Source organism: Rattus norvegicus, chromosome 1 (genome assembly GCF_021556685.1).
Source record: "Rattus norvegicus strain SHRSP/BbbUtx chromosome 1, alternate assembly SHRSP_T2T, whole genome shotgun sequence".
Lineage (NCBI taxonomy): Eukaryota > Metazoa > Chordata > Mammalia > Rodentia > Muridae > Rattus > Rattus norvegicus.
Window position 1 is genome coordinate 171,009,360 of NC_141534.1, and position 22,938 is coordinate 171,032,297.

At 38.3% G+C, this 22,938-nt stretch overlaps 2 protein-coding genes and 2 pseudogenes across 3 annotated transcripts in view; 1 reads left to right on the plus strand and 3 right to left on the minus strand.

The window, feature by feature from the left end:
- Hbe1 (hemoglobin subunit epsilon 1) overlaps positions 1-22,938 on the minus strand; it is a 160,397-nt gene that overhangs the window by 132,325 nt on the left and 5,134 nt on the right. The window lies entirely within an intron of this gene.
- On the minus strand, positions 1,828-5,075 carry LOC148007774 (transmembrane emp24 domain-containing protein 5-like; annotated as a pseudogene).
- Or51q1d (olfactory receptor family 51 subfamily Q member 1D) lies at positions 3,784-4,749 on the plus strand. The gene has a single exon (NM_001001283.1). The coding sequence runs from the start codon at positions 3,784-3,786 to the stop codon at positions 4,747-4,749; it is 966 nt and encodes a 321-aa protein (NP_001001283.1).
- On the minus strand, positions 9,776-10,769 carry Or51k1b-ps1 (olfactory receptor family 51 subfamily K member 1B, pseudogene 1; annotated as a pseudogene).

Genomic DNA, 22,938 nt, shown 5'->3' on the forward strand with positions numbered 1-22,938 from the left:
AGAGGTAGAATTCTTACTCACAGTCTTACAGAAAAGATGTGGTGGATTCCGCTTCATCACTTATGGTACCTACAGCTTGCTTCTCTTGTACTTAAAAGTAGGGAAGCGAGGACTTTTGGGCAATGATCTCATTGACCTCTGTTCTGCATCTATTGTAGGAGCTTGGCTTGGAATAATGGAGTATTTTCTTGATCAGTTATTGATCGTATATAGTATTTATCTCACATTTTGAAAAGCCTCTGAATAGGCAAAGATTTCTAGTCTTCTCCTGAGGGCTTGAGAAGGACAAAAATGTATTTCTGAACTATTCTGAGTATAAATTGTAAATGAAGTCAGTATTTCTCTGGGTATCATAATTTTGTGTGCGAGGTAGCAGGGTAGTGCAAGATCATTAATGCATAATAAGAATTCCAGCAAAAAAAATGTATAAATATATGGGTTCAACAACCAGATTTGACTGTTGACTATTTCTATTTGACAATACATTTATTATAACACTACAAATGAGTGTAACTTAGATTCTGTTTCATGATGAACTCAAATCACTAGTACTTGAATAAAATTGTACTACAGACTGATAAACCAGAAAGGCAGAATGTTTTTGTGTGTATTGGCTTTTATTTCTATAATAGGTGTTTATAATTTAGGATCTTTCAAAGTCAGTAAGTGACCAGAGGCAATTTAATAAAAGCTGTAATAAATATGTATACCCAGTGCTAAATCTTATGGTAGGATGTACATTTGAGAAAATCTATCTGGACATTTATGAAAACAGTAACTAGAAAATTAAAGCTATGACAAATACAATTTCTCCCAGGGAATTTCAGATTACCCTCCTTTGATCTGATTTTTATTATAATTGAGATGGCAAGAAGAGCCCATCTGATTCCAGATATTACACTTCTCTTAGGTAAACTTGTTGGATCTGGTGTTGTTCATGTTTCTGATGATTGGGACTTTAGAAAGGAGCTGTCTATTTACACTCACATCACATCTTCTCAGTAATACGTCCCTCACACCAGCTTGTGACAATGCACCGCCAAGACCAACAGCTGTGCAGAAGCCAGCATAACACTCTTGATGCGTAACATAAAAATAAGTTCATCTTATCTCTAATCTTAGCTAATATCTAGACAGAATGCATCTTATCCATAAACATCAACTGCCCTTTATATATCTTATATCAAAGACAAAGACATGGCCTAACCTATGTTTTATGAGGAAAGAATGCCTTTCCAGATTTAATTATAAAAATGTTAGTTAGCTTTTGGAAATACAGACTAAGTATATAAAATCTAATACTAATGGGTAATATTTCACATTATATTTGATTGTAAAAATGTTCAGTGGTATGCTTCTATTTACTTTTTTGGAGAGATTTGGTAGGAAAAAGCTGATCTATTCAGTTCATGATTATATAATTCCCAAATGATTTACAATGTAATGTATAGGAAACTTCTTTAATTAATTTGTAGTTGCTACATGTACAGAGAAAATTCTAGGTAAAAGAAAACTGGTGGCATGTTTATGAACATTGTTAATTCATTTCATTCATATGTGATATCTGGGAAAATTTTTTAACCTTAGGAAAATAGTTAATATGGCTTCATTCAATGAAAAATAAATTTTATATGACATATTGTTTTATACTTAAGTGTAACTGGATCAATAAAATTATCTGGACATAAAGTGATGATTTTCCTTTCTTATTAAATTTTACATATCTTACACTTACATACATTTCTGAAAATGTTATGGGAAATACGACTAATATCTTTTGACCATAACAGTGTATTAGAGTTTTCTACCTCATTTTTCAACATTAAGTAATCTGTGCTGGAGTTTCAAGTTCTACTTTTCCTCTTATCTTCAAACAGACTTTTCAGTGTATAAACTTGAATAGCTGACACCACCACCATGACCATCAAGTTAACCACAGACCAGAAATTGACTCTATGAAAGTTGCTTTCTTGTATGTTTCGATCACGAGCTTCAAATGCTCTGAGCAGAGTCTGTATGTGGCCACATTTGCTTAGTCTGGACTTGATGCTGTTGATGGATTCCAGGATATCTTCTAGTTTCATCTCCAGAACATCTGTGTTACTAATATACTATTTCCAGTCTTCTTGTCCTTGAGCTTCTCCCGTGTTATCGAGGATCAACTGAAAGAAAATGACCTTCCCAGAGATGGCGCTCAGTGTGTTATCAAAGCAGAACATGGAGTCTCCACCTCCAGCCTCTACAGTATGAACACCGTCTGATTTTCTTTGTTCAAAAACTAAGGTTCTGCCCTCTGGAAAGGCAAGGTGGAAATCATTATCTAATTCTCCTCTATCTAAAACTTGGTACTCGATCTCCAATGACGCCTTCAGGGGCATGGGCTGGTAAAAGCACTCCTTCCAGCCGGCCACCAGCATGAAGGTGAAGCCGGTCGCCCCCGAGCAACAACGCTGCGGGAAGAGCAGATAGCAGCAGCGCGGGACATGTATAGAGAGGTGCGGAATGCCGGCGCCTCCTCTTGAATTCCGGATCCAAGGGAATTTCAGTCAGCAGAGCAGCTCACGCTCCAAGGCGGGTGGAAGCGCTGTCTGCCCCTGTTCAAATTCTTAAGTGAGTTTTCCCAGAGTTGTAAATTAGTCACTTATGGATCTCTTAGGGAACATGAGGTGCTATAATTATAAGAAATAATTAAATACTTATATGTTCATGATAAACACATCCATAATTTTTATTCATAGAACATTCCAAAAATTAAGACCCATTCATTGGTTAGATTTACAGAATAAGATCTGTATTCATCCTCTAGAGGCAGTATAGAGCCCTTTGAGACTCCTTTATCTATCCAAGCTCTCCAAAGTTGCTCATTAATTCTTCCATTACATCTTGTCTTCACTTCCCATTACTCTACTAATGCTAAAATGCCTTTGTAAGTGTTTCTTTTAAAGAAACATCTGAAAAGTTCTTTTTACACAATGCCCATTGCTTCCTCTTTCATTGGTATCTAATTACTAAACTGTAGATTTTCTTACAAATTGATTTTAAATAAACTACCTTAATTTTTCTTCTTTCTTCTTTACTCGAAGTTCTGGTCTGTTTTATCATATCAACTTCTAGATTCCCACCTACTTGTAAACAGTTAGAAGTTCCCATGACTTGTCCCTGTATCATTGGGCATTCAATTATGAGCCAGTCCTTGTGGACTGTACCTATGAATATTAAACTCTTGACGCACAAGACAAACGTGGGTTGATACCTCCAGAGTTCATTCCTACTCCTGTGCTCCATAAAAGAAAAATTGTCATTATACTCCGCACAATTACTGAAGCAAGATACCTGGAACTTTCCAATTTAAACAAGATTTCATCTGAGTAAATCTCGCAGACCCTAAACAAATCATCTTTCTGTGATATTGCTCTGGTAGAACAGAGATAAATATTTTGGTTTTGCTTGTTTACTTGTTTAAAATTCTAATAAGATCAATTTCAGTTAGCAAAAATGTGTGTATGTACAGGTAAATATGCAACAGTCATCAGAGTATGTCCTACCAGAGAAAATATAGAGCTACTTTTTAAAACACAGCTGAAGAAACACAAGTTGAAAGAAATGAGTTTGTCTTGAATAAAAATCTATAGGAGAAGAATCCTCAGTGTTCACATGCTGGCTGTTGAATAAATCTATTGAATTTCTCAGGAGCAATCTGTAACTTATGCTTTTTGATTATACTGGTTGAATGAACAATGATATCATACCGATGCTCTTTTTAATGTGGATTACAGATTCTGTATGTTGCATACATCAAGTATGTCAGAAGTAACTAACACTACTCATGATCCTTTCTACTTCATCCTCACGGGCATCCCAGGATTTGAGGCTATCCATCTCTGGATCTCCATCCCCTTCTTCTGCCTCTACACCATTTCCATCATGGGCAACACCACCATCCTCACCGTCATCCGCACAGAGCCATCTCTCCACCAGCCCATGTACCTCTTCCTCTCCATGCTGGCCCTCACTGACCTGGGCCTCACTCTCACCACACTCCCTACTGTCATGCAGCTTCTCTGGTTCAACATTCGGGAAATCAGCTTTGAGGCCTGCTTTGCACAGTTATTCTTCCTCCACGGGTTCTCCTTCATGGAATCATCTGTTTTATTGGCCATGTCCTTTGACCGTTATGTGGCCATCTGCCGCCCACTCCACTATGCCTCCATCCTCACCAGTGAGGTCATTGGTAGAATAGGGTTGGCCATCATTTGCCGCTGTGTCCTGGCTGTTCTTCCCTCCCTTTTCCTGCTCAAGCGCCTGCCCTTCTGCCATTCCCACCTTCTTTCTCACTCTTACTGCCTCCATCAGGATATGATTCACCTGGTCTGTGCTGACATCAGGGTCAACAGTTGGTATGGATTTACTCTGATCCTGCTCATTACTGTATTAGACCCTCTGCTCATTGTACTCTCCTATGCACTTATCCTGAAAAGTGTCTTGAACACAGCCACTTGGGTTGAACGTCTCCGGGCTCTCAACAACTGTCTGTCCCACATGCTGGCAGTTCTGGTTCTCTATGTACCCATGGTTGGTGTGTCTGTGACTCACCGCTTTGCTAAGCATGTCTCTCCACTGGTCCATGTTCTCATGGCCAATATCTACCTGCTGGCACCTCCTGTGATGAACCCCATCATTTACAGTGCAAAGACCAAGCAGATTCGCCAGGGAATCACTCGACTTCTGTTCCAAAGAAAGATTCACTGAAGACTGAAATTTATATTGAAAAGACTAATTTTCTGTAGGTAACATGGGGTCAAGCATTACTGCTATAAAACTGTGCGTAGCAAGGATATGAAGTGGAACAATTGGTGTACAGATATTCACAGCTAATGCAAGAGACATTATTGCTAGACTAGAAATTAAAAGAGACATTTTTAATGCTTGGGTTAACTTTCCTCTAACCACTTACTTTTGAGATGAAGAAAATCATGTGTAAAATATAAAGCTATTTTTTCTTCACAATGTTTTGAACATATTGAAAAGTACATATTTCATTTTACAAACTCAAAATTCTTATAAGGTATAAACATCCTCACTGGAGCTATAGCTTTTGAATGTTTCTTTTTTAGTGTGAGTTAGTTTATTATATATTTTTAATTGTGTATGGTTTTTTTAATTAATCATTTTACTCATTTATATTTCTAATGATAGACCCCTACCTGGTTACTCCTCCACCAATCCCCATCCCATCCACCATCACCCCCTATCCTTTGCCTCATGAGGATACTCCTCCACCCACTCACCCACTCCTGCCTCACCTGTCTAGCATCCCCCTATGCTGGGGAATCAAGGCTCCCTCCCTTCCAGTTGATGTCAGATAAGGCCATTTTTGGTACTTATGCATCTGGAGTCCTGGATCCCTCCATGTATACTCTTTGGTTGGGGGTTTAGTCTCTGGGAGCTCTGGGTGGTCCAGTCAGTTGATATTGTTTGTCTTATATGGTTGCAATCCCCTTCAAGTCTTTCACTACTTCCTAAATCTTCCACTGAGGTCCCTAGGCTCAGTCCAATGGTTGGCTGTAAGTATCTGCATCTGTATTGGTCAGGTGCTGGGAGAACCTCTCAGGGAACAGCCATATTAGGCTCATTGATAAGTGCATTTTAGACCAAAAGCTCAGAATACTCCTGATATAACCTACAAACAATATGTAGCTTAAAAAGAAGGAAGACCAAAGTGTAGATGCTTCAGTGTTACATAGAACAGGGAACAAAATAGTTAGAGGAGGTAAAGGGAGGGAGTAACCAAGGATGGAGAGAGGAAGGGGAGGGGAAAATGGGGGTTAGGAACAGATATTGGAGTGCCACACCCACTCCAGTAGAGTCTGCGTGACATGAAGCTCTTGTGCTTCGTTTCTATCCACAACAGAGGCCTGTGCCTGGAATGGCTCGGCCTCCTGCAGGTCCCTGGCCGTCTCCCTACAAAACGATGATGACCAGGGTCTATGCTTGCAGTGGAGGTGCCTTCTGTGTTCTAGCCTTGGTAATCATAGCAACTTTAAGCCTGTCAACAATATCTGATTTTAAGAATATAGCAGTGTGGTAAGATGGTCATGTACCTTTAGATGTCTCAGGAACTGAAAGTTCAGAGACAGAAACGTCTCACACCATCATGATCCTGATGAACTCAACGGCTGTGATGAATTCAACTGATGTGCCCATTAGTTCCCAGCAAATAGGAGAGAAATTAATTGCAGCTATTAAGAACATGACCATTCCAGAAAAGTCTTTCCTTTTGGGAAAGTTTTGTTTAGCATGATTCAGAATAGTAGTGACTCTTTTAGAAAGATCATGGATAAGTTCCAACAAGTTGAACAAACTTATCAAGAGTTAAGTAGAAGGAAAAGAGATATTAACATCGAGCAAGAAGTGAAAGAAATTATAGAATGGTTAAAAAGTTTCCATATTAATCTGAGGGCCCATAAATATAGAGTTTAAACTTTATTAAAACAAAGGTAAATATTGAGTGCATATCTGGTGCCCACAAGTCTGGCAGTATAACTGCAGTTTTCTAAACTATTGTTTGCAGCTGAGAATTGTTTCCTAGACTGTACGTTCAGCTTTCCTCCTTGCAAGGGACATTTGGTGGGATGATGAATAAGAGCTGGATGACTGCCAATTACGACGTACCTGTTCTAACTGCTTACATCTATGCCAAGAGGCAAAGCTTTTCACAGCAGCATACACCTCAAGTTTGTGTCTGTCCGTCATGCTTCATCTGTTCTCTACCTGAAATCCAAGTCTTGGTCTCTCTGCTTATACACTCCCCTGGGTGGTCTGCGGCATTGGAGGGGACAGGAGAGCTGTACAAAGGATCAGGAAATTCAATAGAAAATGTAGCAGAAGGGGATGGGGAACTGGGAACTGGTGTACTCAATGGAAAGTCCCAGACTCCAAAGGAATCAAGAGGCTCCCAGGAGCCAATGGTGATGACTTTAGCTGAAATACCCAATGAAGGGGTGGGGGGTACAACCTGTAGAGACCACCTCCAGTAGATAGGCACAACTCCCAGTTGAGGTATGGCGACTACCCAAGGTACCTCAACACTTTTAGCCCCATAATGTTCCTGTCCAAAACAAAAACAGGGACAAAAAAATGCAACAGAGACTGAAGAGTGCTATTCAGAGACTGCTCCACCTAGGGATCCATCCCACCTGCAGACACCAACCCACCACACTATTGCTGATGCCAAGAAGCGCTTGCTTCATATTTCAATACTAAATGCTAGAATTTAATTAAATGCAAGATTTTACATAATTTCTACCCATAGTAATGGGAAAGGCTTCACGGACTAAGAAACCAATTAAAGAATAGCAAATATTGGTGGTACATGGGAAGACAAATTAACACTACATATCAAGACTGAAATGAAATATGTTTGAGGAGCTAGGAGATTGCGAAAATAGAAGTTCAAGGAATTCCAACAAATTCCAAACGGAGTTCATGTAAAGTGTGTGATTTGGTTCCAGAAGCATCCACTCAGCAATGGCTCTGGGAAGTAACAGAAGAACACTGATGTCACTTTCTTGTTTCTGTTATCAAGTTTTTTTTTCTTATTTTTTTATTAGATATATTTCTTACATTTCAAATGCTATTCCCTTTTCCGGTTTCCTGTCCATAAGCCTCCATCCCCTCCCCTCCACCATATGGGTGTTCCACCCATTCACCCACCTTACTGCTCCCCCATCCAACATTCGGTTGCACTGGAAGTCCAACCTTGGCAGGACCAAGGGCTTTCCCTTCCACTGGTGCCCGAACAAGTCTATTCTCTGCTACATATGCAATTGGAGCCCTGGGTCAGTCCATGTATAGTCTTTCAGTAGTGGTTTAGTCCCTTGAAGTTCTGGGTGGTTGGCATTGTTGTTCTTGTGGGGTTGCAAGCTCCTTCAGCTCTTTGCATCCTTCCTCTAATTCCCCCAAAGGGCGTCCTCACTTCAGTGGTTTGGTGCTTGCATTGACCTATGTTTTGAACATGCATCAAGCTTTCTAGAATTAACATTTACTGGAAAAAGAAAAAGTAAAATGCAGGCAGACCTAGGTGTTGTGTACTAACAATTACTTAGCTGGGATCAAAATCCATTTACATAATTAACTGATAAGTTCCTGACTAGATTTTTTTGTAATATATACTTTTTAACACTTCTATATTTACATAAATTATATAATGAATGCATTTTTCAATTTTTAAAAACCATTACTTTTATTTTTGAGATTATTGTTATATCACTCTGCCCTTCTCTTTCATTCCTTCAAACCCTCCTATTACCTGACTTGCTCTCTTTCCAATTCATGGGCTCTTTAAAAAATAGCACAGGATAGTTATGTTGGAAACACATATCTAAATATGCATGTGCATTTATCACATATATTTATAATAGAATAAACATTGAAGTAATTTTAAACACAAACAATATATTTCACAGTCAAAACTTCGTTGGAGGCAACAATTTAAAAAACTAGTTAGCAGCAACAAATGCGTTGATGTAAATATCTGTTAAAGAATGTTCTCAAATCACTGACATCATTAATAAATCATTACAAACATAGACGAATGAAGTATATGGTGAGCTGTTGTAAACCTGCTGTAATAACTCTGAAAGCAAGCTCTTGCCAACTACCTACTTTTATTCTAAAATAGAAACTATCAACCTAAAAATACTGAAGCTGGGCAGATTTGTTTTGTCTTAGAGGACATGTAAACAAAATTTTTATAATTGATGTTTCAAACAAAATAAGTACTTCAAAATATTGCTGTGTGGCGGTGATTGGTGAAGTAAATGAATAAGTGAGGAATACTCCAAAATAGGAAATATTATCATTTTAATTGGAGCCCTTGAGTTGAGAGAGGCTAAGTACTAGACCTATGAGCATAAGGGACTGCAGTTCAGGAGGTAAGAGTGTGGTCATCCCCATTTTATGACGCTTTCTATTAAACCACAGGCAGAAAGGAGATGAAACAATTGAATCTATGCTGATGGAGGTGAGAGAAGAGAGGGTCAGGAAAGAGAACCAAACATACTTCACAGCATGCTGAAGCTGATGTAGGCTGAGGGAAGAGAAGGAAGGAAGGGAAAAGAAAGAATATCCACATATGATGCCTGGGCAGCTGCAGCTGCTCATATTTTACTGTATGCCCCAATTGAAATCATTCAGTCAATGTACAGCCCAGAGTCTTTAGAAACACATAAAATCTAGATGTGGAAACTACTGAATAGTGGGTTAGATGAATAATCAGTTACTTATATAGCAATGTGTCTTCAATAATGGGTTATCATACAATTTATTGTTTAAACATGTACAGCTTTCAGAGTGAAATGGGGTTCTTTCATAATGAAGAAAATGTTAAAGCCATGAATATCTGGTGGCAAGCAAAAAAGTATACAAATTCAAAGGGACATTTCCAGAATCACTATCCTTAGAGATGTACTTCATCCCTAAGAATTTCATAAGAATGAATTTTTATTTATTTTCATTTAAATATCATTAAATATCAAAACTTATGTTTACTAACTATTTCGTAAGATTTGGGATGGAATAAGGGATGGATTTACTATTTCTACATTGAATTAGCATATCTGATGAAGAAGAAAAGTTGGACATGTATGCACATATATACCAGTAAAATTTAAGATATAAGTACAACATTTATCATTCAAAATCAAGCTTGTAGTGATGTTTTGCATTTCTCTCTTCCTAACAGAAAACTTTCCTGTGGGAGAATTACACCCAGAGTTTATAGATTCAAGAATAATCTCTGCCTTCTGAGTTTGTGATTCAGATCAATCCCTTTTTTGCAGGAGAACAAATTGGCAATTCCCTGTTGGATTGGACGGGTCTTAACACTATATATGATGAGATTGAGCACTGGTGGCACAAACAGATAGATGCTTGACATGAGTGTGTGAACCACTGGTGATGCATGCTTGGCAACGCGATGCATCACAGACACACCAATCATAGGCACATAATATATGAGCACTGCACAGATGTGTGACACACATGTGTTGAGTGCCTTTTTTCGACCCTCACCAGATGCAATACCCATCACTGTGTAAAGAATGAGCCCATAAGAGACCACAATGAGCAGTGAGTCGAGCCCAAATGTGGATAGAACAATGGCCGACCCCAGGATGCTGTTAAGCCTAGTATCTGTACAAAGAAGTTGGATCAAGTCTGAGTGGAGGCGATCGGAATGGGAGAGAATATTTATATGACAATATGGTAGCTGTCGTAAAAGGATTGGAAGTGGGGCCATGAATGCACACTCTTTAGTGTAATACCCAGACCCATGGATATGATCAGAGGCAGAGTTAGAATGGCTGTATAGCGCAGAGGATTATAGATGGCTACAAAGCGGTCATAACTCATGGCTAACAGGACTCCTGATTCCATGCCAGAGAAAGTATGAATGAAGAACATTTGTGCCAAACAGCCATCAAAGTCAATTCTGTAGGCATCAAACCAAAGAATGCCCATAACAGTGGGCAGTGTGGACACAGAGACTCCCACCTCAGTAGTGGTCAGCATGAAGAGGAACAGGTACATTGGCTCATGGAGAGCTTACAGTCTTAATGAACTGCTGCCATGATTAGGCTGTTGCCCACAATGGCAACCATGTACATGATGAAAAAGGGAGTGGAGAACCAGCCATGTTGGACTTCTAGTCCTGGAATGCCAGTCAGGAAGACAGATAGGAGGTCAAGACTTTCATTGTTCTCTGCTCTCATGACACCAACAGTAGAGGTAAGTTTTCACCTGCATTTGAAACAAACTAACGTTAGCTCAAACCCTTGGGTTCCCAATACTCACCTGTCCCATAAAAAGAGGCATTTCAGATTGCTCAATCTTATGAGAAATTGCTGTTTTGTTTGTTCACTTATAAAATGAATGTGTACTATTCTCATACTCAATGTGTATAAGGTAGAGAATATTGTTATTCAGAGCTAAGTTTCCTGGTTTCTAAGGTGGGAAAACTGAACGATACCTTGATCTAGGGTAGTCATCACAGAGTTGAATTGTCGCTCTATAACTGCAAATCTGTAACTGCAACTGTAAATCTGAGGATACCAGAACCCCTAGATAAGCAATTATACTCATGGGTTCTCACTCTGTCCAGACAAGATACATTGATTAAATTGAGATTCTGATTTTAGAAAGGTGAAGATTAACATTTTGGGTGAAAATGCAAATGTACAGCCTACCTCTGAATGGAAAATGTAGCTCAGTAAACCTATCAATGATGCAGTGCTGTGAAATGAGGTTTGACCCAGAATCCACGGACTGAGTAAAGATGTAGATAAACAGCTCAATTGGCCATCCAGGGACTACTCAAAGCTTTTACTAAATTTAGAATTATGTGATGTGGCTTGATTTAATGTAACATAATGAATGGAGGACAGCATAGTAAATCAAATATGTAATAAAAGAAATGTGAATAGTAGATGAAATGACACAGATATAATTGATACGAAAGCTGAGTAAATTCTAGTCATGTATTTAGTCATTCACAAGAGAATAGCTGTATACAGCACAGCTTCTGTGTGAATCCTCATGATTACCCATAATTGACATAAAATTGTCAATATATTCGAAAAATTTTAGAATTTCTCTTCTGGACAGATGAGCAGTTAGAGCCACGTAGAGCCAGCTAAGGGAATGTGAAGAGCAATGACCATGCAGAAAAGAGCTAGGCAACAGGAAGTCTGGCCAGAGCACCAGCTTTCCCAGTGTTTGCAGTCTTCCTGCAGAGCTCTGGTGAAATCACACACAACTCATCTTGAGTTTTCCTAGAAAACAAACACCTCCTGACAGGTAAGCTTCTTTATGCCTCTTATTCATAAGCTCCCTTGTTTCTACTTTACACGTTATATTCTCAACCTTTATTATATATTAATATTCAAGAATCTCGGTGATTCAGGTAATATCCCATGCCAACTAAATTAGGAACTGGATATAATTACCTTCATTTCCTGGGGTGAATGCAGCAGGTGCCTCATTCTTACCCCATGCAATGGCAATCTTTTACACTGCAATGACACTTACAAGCAACCCTCAAATCACCATCCATTCCCTTGTATTTCAGTAAGCTTTCATTCTGGATTGCAACGCTGCACTTCCTTGTTTTTCATCATCTGCTGGCCTCACTCTTCAGTATCTGCCTGGCCCTTTAAGGACACTCAAATATGCTGATCTCACCCACAAATGTAGCCTAGAGAAGCCATTAGTTTTATGCCTTCTTGGAGTCCAGTTAGACCAGTTTGTCTAATGGAAGCCTGAAGTCAGTAATTGAAAAAATAAATTCTCAGTACAAGAAAATGCAATAGATGATCTTCCTTTATATGTTTTTTGTCTTTATTATGTGTTGCTTTGTATCTGCTTAACTCACAGTAGCTCAGCTTATATGTTTTATTGGTAATCTCCCTATGGCATCTTGCCACCAAACTATCATCCATGGTCTACTCAATTACACTCAGTAATTAAATGTTTACTGCACTCTAAAAACACTGACTTCATCCTATCTTATTGTCTTATAGAGAAATTTCTTCTTTTAGGTTAGAAGATCCATGAAAACATTAGAAGATCTTAATTTGTGAGTATATATTTTCCTGTGTCTTTGTTTAATATCTATATCTTCTACTAGACTGGAACTTCAACAGAAAAAAGGGAGAATGCTCATTTTCTCCAATAAATCCTAAAAATTGCCTAAGATAAATTCATGGTAGATTTGTGTAAAAATGCCAGATGAATAAGTAATTTAATATTTAAGCATCAATTAAGAGTTCCAATGTGGAGCTTTATAATTCCTCTTTATATTGCTCAAACTAAATTATTTTGTCTACGTCTCTAAGTTTCTGACTGTTAACACTCAGGTTTTCTTGTCAAGATTCCCACTGGTCAATACATTTAACACAAATCAATAACGTGGTACACAGTTTGAATGGTGACAGGTTTTCATAATACTTAGTTAGCATAAATAATAAGCTATCAATCCTAACCTTTATGATATTTTATAGGACATTCTATATTCTGTTTACCAGTGACATTCTTGCTTCCGCAGCATGCTGTAGCATGTATAACACACTGGGACAATTACTTTTTATAATGTTTTACTCAGCAGTATGCTCCACATCCTTGAAAACAAGTATTCGCTTCTATTTAAAGCCTGTATTCTCAAGGTCACATATTGTCCTCGTAATGACTCTCCTTCAAAGTTATCTTCTTAATACTTTACAGATTCCCGCATCATTCTTAGGACAGTCTACAGTTCAAACTGTGGTGTCCTACAATTGATTTTACTGTTGATTTCCACAAAGGGAAATGTTTAGAAAACATTATTCAGCTTTCTTATTCTGAGAATCTCATTCTTTCCCATAATTGGTGTCCAGTTTTCATTAGGCAAACTTACCATGGTCTCATCTGGAGCTGATTGGCAATTCTGTGTAGGCTACATGGTTTATTTTCAGGAGGTGTGTAATTCCCAGCTTCCTCCTTTGCTTTTGCTTTTTCCCTGTGTTCTGTTTTGTTTGTTTGTTTGTTTGTTTGTTTGTTTTTTATCATTTGTATTATATAGTGCTGTGGTATCTGACGAGATGTTAAAACCTGTGAATGTGTCTTCCATGAGGATGTTTGGAAAACTAGTGAAATTCAAAAAAAATGGAAAATGAAAAAGTTGACTTCATAGCCAGTCACAAAGGTGATGGCTTTAATCCCTGCACTTGGAAGGCAAGGAAAGCAGATCTCTTAGTTCTGGGCTAGCCTGGTCTACGTTGCTAGTTACAGGGAAAGCTATATATAGACACCCTGTCTCAAACAAAACAAAACAAACAAATAGACACCATAACCTACCCCTACTAAAATGATAGACACACATTGCATTTGTACTACTGTCCTCCCTGTTGGACTCTGACCTCTTTTCAGGTCATGATTCTGCCTGACCAAGTCACTTCCTGTGACTGTGATCCCAACGTATACTTTTAGACAAGTAAAAGCATAACTAGATGGACAGAAGCTCTGATGTGATGCTCAGTCAAAACTGGAAGTCCTGGGTTCCACATTCTAGATAGTCATCACAGCAAAGAATGTCACAGGGGAGCGTTGGAGAATAAAGGGGACCTCAGTAGAAATGAGTAGGTTCAAGGATGAGAGGAGAAGAGTAAAAGGCGGGATAACAGGAAGGTCTTTTGAAGCTCATTTAAGGAATGTTTTCCCCAGAGTTAAAGCTACATTGCTTAAGGGCAGTGGAGATACTCAAAGGCAGATAAGCACACACAGGGGAGTGAGGAGGAGTGCTGGCAGCTCCTACTGAACTGGAGTTAAAATTCATTCCAGCTGTCTGCAGACCTCAGGCCTGAGGTTGCAGGCAAAAAAAAAGAAAAAAGAAAAAAGAAAAAGTCTCACCCATTCTGTCGCATTCTGTGCAGAAGTTCATGGCTGTGGATTGGTGTGAGACATGACAGACCCATGTTGTTGTTGTTGTTGTTATATATCCTAACCACGATTTCCCCTCCCTCTTCTCTTCCCAATCTCTTTACCCAACCTCTGCACTCCCAATGTAATCCATTCCTGTTCAGTTTCTCTTCAGTAAAGACTGTCCTCCATGGATGTCAACCAGCCATGGCATATTAAGTTACAGTAAGACTAAGCATCACCTCTCCTATTAAGGCTTGAAAAGGCAACCTGCTTAGAAGAAAGGGTCCCAAAGGCAGACAACAGAGTCAGAGATATCCCCTGCTCTCACTGTTAGGAATCCCACAAGACACTCAAGCTGGGCACCTGTAACATATGTAAAGAGGGCCTCAATCAGGCCCATTATTGGCCCAGGATAGGTGATTCTTAGGTTTTCTTGTGGTTTCCTTTACCCCTCTCCCTCTTAAAATCCTTCCTTGCAGAATGTTAAGTGGGAAGAGAATGTATGGGGCATCTGTTAAAATTGGTGACACCCTCATGACATCATTCGAATGATGTCAGAAAAGAGGTTCAGAGTTTAGTGGAAGATATTAAAACTGGGGGATGTTTTAGTTGGCTTATATCATCATATTTGGTCCAGTTTCATGTGGCATGTCTGATGTAAGCTTAAAACCCAATGTCTAGGAACTGTGGGTGTGGTTAGTGGTAAGGAGTTCCTCCTTGCTTTCATACAGAACCCATGCTCTGTTTCCACCACCCACATTGTGTAACTCACAGCTTCCTTCAATTCCAAGTCAAAGAGTAACAGAATCCTCTGGCTTCCATCAGCGCATATAATTCAACAAGACACATACATACATAATTAAACCAATATAAATATTTCTTCAAAGGCGCAGTGTCTAAAAGAAGGAAATTTGAGTCTGATTCCATAACTAGAATGGTATGACAAGTAGATGTAGATTTTTTTAAGATTGATCAGTTCACAAAACTCAATGGTATTTCATGCCATGCCATGTAGCATTCATGCCTAAATATACTACCTTGTACAGCTGGGGCATAAATTTAAGAAAGATTGTTTCTGTAGAACACCTCATTCTTCATAGGAAAATGAAACTGACATTTGAAAGATATCTGAGAAACCAACTCTACTCCCTACCCTAGGAAGAAAGAAAATAATCAGTGTTGCATCTTCTTTAATCCCTGAATTACACAATAGGTAAACTGATCCTTCAGCTCCCAGTTGTCCAAAGAGCTTCCCAACAAAGATGCTGATGTGTCATTTTCCCAACTCTGCCAAGGCCCCATACAATTACAAATCCTGCACATTATACAGGCCTGCACATTAAACAGGATATTGAAGTTGTTCTACACAGATGCAGGGAAACAAGCTTCCTCTTTATATAATTTTTATATTATTAGATGTGAGTCTATCAGCATTTTAAATAATTAAAGTGTTTTGGACTCAATATTATTGAGGTACAAATATATAGTAGATATAGAATTCTTCTAGTGAGTTCTAACAAAGCCTCAGATAGAATTAACATAATGTTTATTCTTCAGATAAATGTCAAGTGCTTGAGACTGCCCTCTGAGAGGTTCCACCTAGTAGCTAACTCAGACAGATACAGATACACACAGCCAGTGAATGGAGCTTGGATAATCTTTTGGAAGGACAGGGGGAATGATTATAGGAAGACCAACAGAATCAACTAACCTGGACTCTAAATGTTCTCAGAGACTGAACCACTAACCGTAGGGCTGGACCAAGGCATACATATCAGATAGGCAACTTGGTCTTCATGTGGTCCCTCAAAAACTGGAGTGGATGCTGTTCCAAAAGCTGTTGGCTATCTGTGGGATATGTTTTACCTGAGCTGCATCATCTGGCCTCAGTGAGAAAGGATGTGCTTAACCTCACAGAGACATGATGTGTCAGAGTAGGAGGATACCCAGGGGTCCCCATCCATGGAGAGGAGAAAGAGAGGGGCATGAAGAAAGGATTGTGTGACTGGGTGACCATTAGGGGTTCAGTGAGAGGGAAGTAAAGTGAATAAGTAAAAAAATGAATAATAAAAATTTTTTTAAAAGTGAACTAACATTGAATAAACATCTAATACTTCTTAGCATCTTATTCAAGCATATAAAACCAAGAGGTACAATTGTCCCATAACTGAGCCAGATCTCAGAATGACAACTATTAACACAGCATATGTCAATGGAGGGAGAAAAAAAAACATCTTGCTCTTGCTAAAATTCAACCAAATAGAATGTATTGAATGCACTCGTAGAGCATCAACACCAAGCAGTGACAAAAGATACCAAGTTCCTCACTCATGGAGCCATGCAAATATTTTCTCCATATATTTTCAGTCTTTGCCACATTTTGTACTCCCTATAATAAAGTTTAGAATCAGTTTTAGTCAGAATTTATAATATCCAATATATGTATTAGCACAGATAAAATAATCCTTTGAATAAGAATTCTAAACATTGAAAATCTTGCTTCCATGTTATGTTTTAAGGAAAGTGGTGACTGAGGACTTCCTGGAAAAGTTATGCCTGTGGCCTGACTACTAAGTTTTTATTTGCCATGCATGGATGCACTCTGAACTGGGAATCTGTAGTTGCTTAAGAGTGCAGGCTAGACTCACAGCCACTGTCTGGCATGGGAATTCAGTAGAGGACAGGGATTTAACATTGTAGGGGGATATCAAGCTGACAAACCCATAGGGAGCGCCTTTCCATACAGAATCAGAGCAAGAAAGATAGGTCATTTCCGAGAAAATAAGAAGGAATATTTTTAGGGAATCCAGGGAAAAGCATTCCATATTTAGAAGAATACAAAGAAGATGGTGGGGTCAGGCTGTCAACATATAGTAGAAAATAAAAGTTTTAACAGCTAACTTCCATTTCTAGAGATTGCATCATAAATATCCAGGCTGCTTCCTAGGGATACTCTGTGGAGAGATTTTGGTGCTGCTTCAAGGATATTGGCAAGAATTTGACATTGGGTTGGGACAAGTAGTAGGCTCAAGATCTTGCTCATCTTGATGAGTCCCTGAATACAGTAATCATGGGACCTAGATTATTTCTTTGTTTGTTCCTTGACTATTTTGGTTATTCTTTGTTCCTTGACTATTTTGGTTATTCTTTGTTCCTTGACTATTTTGGTTATGCTTTGTTTTTTCCTTGACCTAGATTGACCTTATTCTTGGCATGTATGTAGAATGATATAAAAGCAGACAGAAGAAAAATAAAGGTGCTTCAGCACTGGCTGGAGTCATGTTATAATATTGTATAATTGTCTTTTCTTTAATCCTCACTTTCTTCCTTGAGACCCTGTTGACTAACTAAACTGGCTTGGTCAATACCCAAATATCTGAGGCTGCTGAAACTTTGAGTCTCTTAACATAAATGTATACCAAGCATATGTGTTTTTTATTTAATATTCAGTAATTCTGTTTTATCTCTCGCACTCCAAATTATTATATTCCATATATGTGTATGTTTATATGTACATATTATATATACATATATGTATATATGTAATCAATTATATGCATCTTGGGTCTATTATCATACAAACAAAAGAATCTTTTACAGTGAACATGTAAATCAACGCTTAATACCACTGGCTGGGAAGAAATGTAGATTAGATAGAGTCACACAATGTCAAGGGACATAGGACAGTTAATGGAGTGCTTGCTTAATGTTCATAAAGTCCTGTGTTTATAGTCTCCGGCACTTTATAAAATGGGGTGTGGTGGTGCAAACTTATAATAACAATTTGAGAAGCAAAGGCAGGAGAAGTAGAATTTTAGGGTCACCTTCAGCTACAAAGAAAAATTTATACCAGTCTCTATTACACAGAACCACCTAAATACTTAAGAAATAAATGAAATTACACAAACTTCCACAGTCAGATGTCCCTAGGTTACAGTTGCCACAACCCCTTCAACCCTAAATAGATAGCCATCCTTTGTCAGGGAGAAATTAAGTATGTCATATTCAATGACTATTTTATGCAGATCACTGTAAAGGGAGACTCACTTTCCTCCCATGCTGTTTCCTATTGAGAATGTGTGATGTCATTGGTTGATGTTTAATGTATGTGTATGTCACTGAGGTACGTGAAAAGCTTTGGCATATATTTTTATATCCCTATCTTTCATTAATCAAGTTCTGGTATATATGTTTCCAGGGTACCTCTTTCTATATAAATCTTATAAGTAATAGTGCAGTCAAAAGTTATCAGATGAATGTGTCAATTTTCATGTAGTCAAAATTCTCATTTATTTGTGTCCATTTTCATATAGGCAAAAGTTCTTGTACATGTGAGTTGATTTCCATGTGAGTAAATGCATTTGTACGTGTAACTTCTTGAGAAGGAATTGCTGAGTAAAGATTTCTGAAAACTTTACCTTTGGTAGGCAAAGCATTGCCATTACCCCACCTAAGATGCCATGCCTATTTATTTGCCAACCAGATCTTACTATTCTTAGGTTTTGCTCATACAACAAATACAAAGCTGCCTCTCACCTTTATCCCACTAGTTATTGCTCTTAACATATAAGAACTATGTAAACGTCATTTTTACTTTATATAAAATGTCTCTTCACGCCTGAAGAGAGATCCTACCTTCCTGAGAGGAAGCAATGTGTACCCTGTGCCGCAGCTGTTCCCTAAGAACACTGTGAGGGGACAACCCATTTGCCTAAACACTTGTGAATCTCCCAGAAGATCTGAACACCTCTTAGTGTAGTTGTGTTCATGACATGACCAGTGTTAAATGGTAACTGATTTCCAACAGTGGACAGTCTTTAAAACCAGTATAATAGGAAGACTAGGCCATTCTTAATAAACCTTGGAGAAGCATCACATTGCCAAGTGCCAGTTTCTCATTTTATACACATAGAATGCTTAAGGAATGTAACTGAAGACTGTGTTTGCTGTCACTATTCAGTTGCCTTTGTCAAGCTAGGAGACTCCATTCATTGAAGATAAACTATTTTATTTATTTTTTCACAACTATATAACTTCAATCCATTTTTTCTTTGCTCTAAACTTACTTTGATAAGCAGGCAGAATAGGAATTCACATAGATAATTTTTGCATTTCAAATTTAAGCTTGAATGATAGGAGATTTTTTTCAATAAATTAAGCATGCATCTGAGGTTCAGAACATTAGACTTTCTCTTAAGGAGCCCTGGCATGTATATGACTAAAATTAAACCTCTATCCTTGACCCCTATGGTAGCCCATCTTTATAGAACATTGTGCTAATTTTAAAGAGAACGTGCTTTCTAACCATAGCCAAACCTTGTGCTCTCTGTTCTATGTTCAGGTTTCCATATTCACAGTGCAGTGCAAAAACATCTCCTGAGCAAGAGAGGCTGTCTGATTGTCTCCCTTGAGGACTGAGGTCTGAGAGCACGATCCACATATGCCTGTAAGATCCTCGGGAGATCTCCCCATGGGTCTCTTAGATTTGAGCCTGGGATTGACAGTAACATAAAAACCACATGCAGACATGAGACAGAGAACAAATACTGAAGACCGCTGAGAGAGCACAGTGAGTATCAATGAGGGTGGACTCGTCCTGAAATGGATAGTAATAAGATGGATATCCATAAGAGGAGAAAAAGCTGAGAGAGAGAGGACATTCTATAGACACAAGAGGAGATTTAAGCAGACCTGTTTAAGAGGTATGTCATGGTGAGGTAGGGACGGACAGAAATGTGGCAGGTAGAACACAAGAAGCAATTTACATGGAGATTTATCACACACTATCACTGATGCTAAAAGTGGCCTAGGTACCTCTAATGCCATGCTTCATGGAACCTGTGTGTGATGGCCTGTGTCATCAGAATCTTGCCACCAAGAAAGGGGCTTTCGTTGGATGACATTGCACTTACTCCCCTATGATGCACCCTACTGTGACCATCTTTTCTGTTCTACAAAAGGCTTATCAAATGTCTCTGAAAGAGATGGATTCTAGAGAAACAAGACAATAGATGAAGGAATGAACAGAAATCAGCAAGCACCCTGTGGGGATTGGATGTTACAGTGTCCCCTAAATGAGTGCTTGTCAGTTAAGGGCAAGCTGATGGTAAAGAAACAGTTCTGTGAGTTACTCAGTCCAGACATGAGCACACAAGAACAGAGTAAAGAAGAAGCAGGACTAGAAAGGGCATGAAGAGCTAAATAAACAATCCTACAAGCAAGCAGGCATCATTTTCTCTCCTGGTAGGATTGGCCAAAGAATTGACCCATGTGCAGAATTACTCAATAGACTATTATGTGTTTTATGTGCAGCAGAGGAAGAGTATTGCCACATTTTACCAATACTAAGCCTAGTTCTCTGCTCTTTCCTCCTCCTCTCCCTTCATTCTATGCTTCCATCAGTCTTTGTTCCTTCTTAATATAAATTCACTGGCTTTGGGTATACCTCTAGGTGTCACACATACATGGATACACATGCTCAAATACATGTACTCACTTGCAAACCTGTATTCACACACACTCACAAATTCGTAAACACACACAAATACATTCTTTCCTCAGAACGTGTACTATCCACTAATTTACTCCTTTATCCAGAGGTCCCCCTGCCCATGGCACCTCTGCTAATACTTGTGCTAATGGTGTCTCTCCTTGGCTTAAGGTCTTGTGAAATCTCCATTCTCTTTACAAGGCATTGGATTTCATCCCCTTTCTTGGCTCAATTCCCATTATACCTACAACCAGGCCCACCTCTGTAGGACCACAGAGGATTCATATTCATAGCATATACTTGTGTCCCAACTTAACCCTTTTTCCACCCTTTCAAATTGCTACTCAAACTACAGAGAACCTAGTAGACTAATTTCCTAAAGATTTCCTGGCTTTCCATACCATATTATCTGCCATATTCAGAACCTTGGTGTGTGTGTGTGCGCGCGTGTGTGTGTGTGTGTGTGTGTGTGTGTGTGTGTGTGTGTGTGTGTGTGTGTTTGCACATGCACGCATGCTTGTGCAGGCACACGCAATTATAACACAGGAGTTATATATTTCACGGTTCTCTCCTGTTCTCTGACATCCCCAGTGATTACTGGCTTACCACACAGACTGTCCTGGTTGTATTTAACTTCAACACAATCACACATTCTACATATAAGGCTACATAGAAGGTTTTCAAAAGAAATCACTGTAGAAATTAAGGTATACAGTGTCACCTCAGAAAGTTAACTTTCAATTGTTCATAAAGGGTATGGAAATCAAACAATGAGCCTTTTGATCTCTTGGCATTCTATGGTCTTCTCCATAGAGCTTGTCACTCTCAGTGTTTTTCATTGAGCTCTAATATCTTATAAATATAAAACTTTCAAAATGAAATATATTCCATTATGACTATTTGCACTGACCAATCAAAGCAAGCAGAAGTATAAAAACAGAGGGAAAGATCATATACATTTAAAAAGAAAATATGTCTAACATCTAGAAAAACGAAAGAGATATTGAGTCTATATTAATCTCTATTCAAAAGTGCCTGGGAGTCAGGTGGTAGTGGTGCACACCTTTAATCCTAGTACTCCAGAGAACAGGAGGATCTCTGTGAATTCAAGGCCCAGCTCTTCTATAAATTGACTTCGAGGACAGCCAGGTTCACACAGAGAAACTATGTCCCAAATAAATAAATAAATAAATAAATAAATAAATAAATAAATAAATAAATAAATAAATAATCCTGAGTCCTCACTGTTCTCAAATCAGGCTAGATAGCCTTAAGAATCCAACATGCTCTGCTTAATTCCTGGTTGGGTGAACAATCTTGTCCTTGCAAAGTACTCGGGGATGGAGGGTCCAACATGATTCATCTCAGATTTCTTTTTTTTACTGTTTTACAAATGACAAACACATCTGTAATTTGGATGCTTTTCTTCAACTATTTCTAAGTTGTTAAATATAAAAATGAATCAATTTATGTGGATTATTAATACTTTGTACTAGGAGAGCTTCAAAAACCTTAGCTATGGTGACTTGTCTTTTGATTTATGGTTTATTGGCATTCTTCCTCTTTACCATTCTTTTGGTCATTCTCACTGGTGTCTATAACTTCTGCATAATTTTCTATCTTATGAAAATTTCATTTTGAAGTATTTGCCTATATTTATTTTTTATGGAACAGTTTCTAGATTTTAAATTACATTGACTTAAAGGGAAAAAAACTTGTAAATACTTTAATTTTTCCTCATTGAAAGAAATTCGTTTCTGTTTTTAGTTTTTTTCCATTTCCCCCAATTTTATGTTATTGATGTTGTTGTTGTTGTTGCTGCTGCTGCTGCTGCTGCTGTTGATGTAGCTACTACTGCTCAAATTCTTAAGTGAGTTTTCCCAGAGTTGTAAAGTTGGCATTTATGGATCTCTTGGGGGACATGAGATAGTATAATTATAAGAAATAATTAAATACTTGTAGGTTCCTGATAAACATATCCATTTTTATTCATTCAA

Excerpts from the sequence above, each read along its gene's own strand:
- Or51q1d (NM_001001283.1), top strand. The coding sequence starts at position 3,784 with ATGTTGCATACATCAAGTATGTCAGAAGTAACTAACACTACTCATGAT.